At 47.7% G+C, this 2,337-nt stretch overlaps 1 protein-coding gene across 1 annotated transcript; it reads left to right on the top strand.

The window, feature by feature from the left end:
• The first annotated feature begins 812 nt into the window (after positions 1 to 812).
• On the top strand, positions 813 to 1,531 carry LOC109952748 (uncharacterized). The gene is made up of 2 exons (XM_020587971.1): positions 813 to 1,089; positions 1,170 to 1,531. The coding sequence occupies exons 1-2, from the start codon at positions 813 to 815 to the stop codon at positions 1,529 to 1,531; spliced, it is 639 nt and encodes a 212-aa protein (XP_020443627.1).
• Positions 1,532 to 2,337: the final 806 nt, after the last annotated feature.

The raw sequence follows: 2,337 nt of genomic DNA, 5'->3' as shown, positions 1-2,337 counted from the left end.
CCGCGCTAGATGTATTGGTGCATTACGAGCAATTGCTTCCCGAAGAATACGCCGAGCTCTGGTTAGACCGCCGCGATAAGAACGCTATGGTGCGGTATCTGGGAAACCTGTGCGGGGACACCACCGTCCCCGAACCTAACCGGCGGTTCATCTCCTTGGTGATGTTTTCGTTTAACATGCATGTGTTCGGCCTGCCGAAAATGTCTATGACAGATGTCTTGTGCTTCCAAAACACTGATGTGTAGCTGTGTATTACAAAATAAAATGCAGTGAAGTAAAAGACCTGTCGCCTTGTCTCAATTGTGAGAAATGGAGCTGTTGTAAGCACACTTGGCAACCAAAACAAACAGTGCCGGCTGGCTCCTAAGGAGAGTTTGAGAAGCACCACAGTGCTTTATGAACATGTACATGAATTAGTTCTTGTGGAAATCAAACACAGAATACACAGATAACAGAACTATTTTTTTATTACAAACAAAAAAGAGAGATTGCAGACAACAACAGGCTTTGATTCCAGCCACAGTTTCATCTTTACATGCGTTTAGTCATATCGGGCACATGTCCCATAAAATGCATTACAGACAACAGAACATTTTCAGCTCGCCACCTCAGTAGCACTGCAGCTTCTGTGGAAGACCAAGCAATTGTGGCGGTCGCACTTATATAGGTGGACAAAACCACAACTACCGTTGGCTATTGTTGAACAACTTCAGTTAGGTGGTTTCAATCGCAGGCGTCATCTTCAATAGCGTGTGCAATTGTTCCCGTATTTACACGCGCTGCAACGCGGCCCCTCAACCTCGGCCTGTAAAATGTATTCTCAAATACTGAGGGGCTACAAGGACGACATAACAGAGAGGGTTGGTTATTTCAACTGTTTAGCAGACGAGGTCCTGCCAAATGACCCCGACAGTGAGAATCTACGCAGGTCTTTTCACAGTAGGACAAATCCGGTTAAGGCGCTCCGTAAGATCGTCGACTATTGCCTCCAGAGCGAGGAACGCGCGGAGAGATTCCTGAAGGCTTTCGGTAAGATAGACCCCTGGTTATATAATGACCTGAGACAGTACGGACCACGAGGAAAGTTTGGTGAGTGAAATGTACAGCGAAATCGAGGCCCAGATCATCGTGACTTTCCTGAGACTAAAGTACTTTTGTGTTTGTTTCAGTCAGGAAAGCTCCTCCCGCTGTGACTTTGACAGAGAATGTGTGCGCCGCGCTCGGCGACAAAGCCCACGCTCTAAGGTTCATGCTTCTGATACCGGAGTATGCTCGGAGGATTACACAGGTCAAGTCCGCGGTAGACGTATTGGTGGCACACGAGCAATTGCTTCCCGAAGAATATGCCGAGCTCCACGTAAACTCTGATGATGAGTACACTATGATCCGTTATCTGGAGAACCTGTGCGGGGGCACTACCATCCCCGAACCCAACCGTCAGTTCATCTCCTTGGTGATGTCTGCATTTAACATGCATGTGTTTGGCCTGCTGCAAATGTCTATGAAAGATGTCCTTGTGTTTCGTGTGTAGCTGATATGTTGGTAAAAATGTCTTGTTGACTTGTGATATGCGGCTGTGTATTACAAATAAAAATGAATTTGGTGAAAGTTCCTGTTGACTAGTCTTATTTTGTTTCTTTTTTTTTTGGGGGGGGGGGGCACCGGGCAAGAAAGCTTTATTATTAGTCAAGACCGTTGTAAGCACACTTGGTAATCCGCATCAAGTATGCGGCCTCCATTCGGGATGACTGAGTGCTGGTAACACGGTTACGGCTTTGGTGTTGAGATAAGACAGTGATAGGTTTCACATGTTTGAACCACAAACAGCCAGGCACCCAGACAACCCATCCCATCGTGTTAGCTGTTACGAGAGTTCAAAGTCCAACCAGAGCCACTGTGTCTAACCAGTCTGGAAACGTCAGACCGCAGCTGCTCTATCCAACCATTCCGCAAATCCTTGAAATATCCGACCGCGGCCGCTCTATCCAACCATTCTGTGAATCCTCGAAATATCCGACTGCAGTCGCCTAAGCCGACCGTTCCATGGAGCCTCAAAACGTCCAACCTCATTCGCTTTAGCCAACCGTGCCATGGAGTCTCGAAATGTCCAACCTCATTCGCTTTAGCCAACCGTTGCAAGGAGCCTCAAAACATCCAACCTCATTCACTTTAGCCAACCTTTTCAAGGAGCCTCGAAACATCCAACCTCATTCGCTTTAGCCAACATGTCCACCCTCATCCGCTTAAGCCGACCGTTCCAAGGAGCCTCGAAACGTCCAACCTCATTCGCTTTAGCCGACTGTTCCAAGGAGCTTCGAAACGTCCAACCTCCTTCGC

This window comes from Monopterus albus, unplaced genomic scaffold (assembly GCF_001952655.1).
Source record: "Monopterus albus unplaced genomic scaffold, M_albus_1.0 scaffold491.1, whole genome shotgun sequence".
Classification (NCBI taxonomy): Eukaryota; Metazoa; Chordata; class Actinopteri; order Synbranchiformes; family Synbranchidae; genus Monopterus; species Monopterus albus.
This window is presented reverse-complemented; position numbering and strand designations above follow the sequence as displayed.

Excerpts from the sequence above, each read along its gene's own strand:
- LOC109952748 (XM_020587971.1), top strand. The coding sequence starts at position 813 with ATGTATTCTCAAATACTGAGGGGCTACAAGGACGACATAACAGAGAGG. Across the intron at positions 1,090-1,169 it reads CGGACCACGAGGAAAGTTTG|TCAGGAAAGCTCCTCCCGCT; the intron begins GTGAGTGAAATG and ends TGTTTGTTTCAG.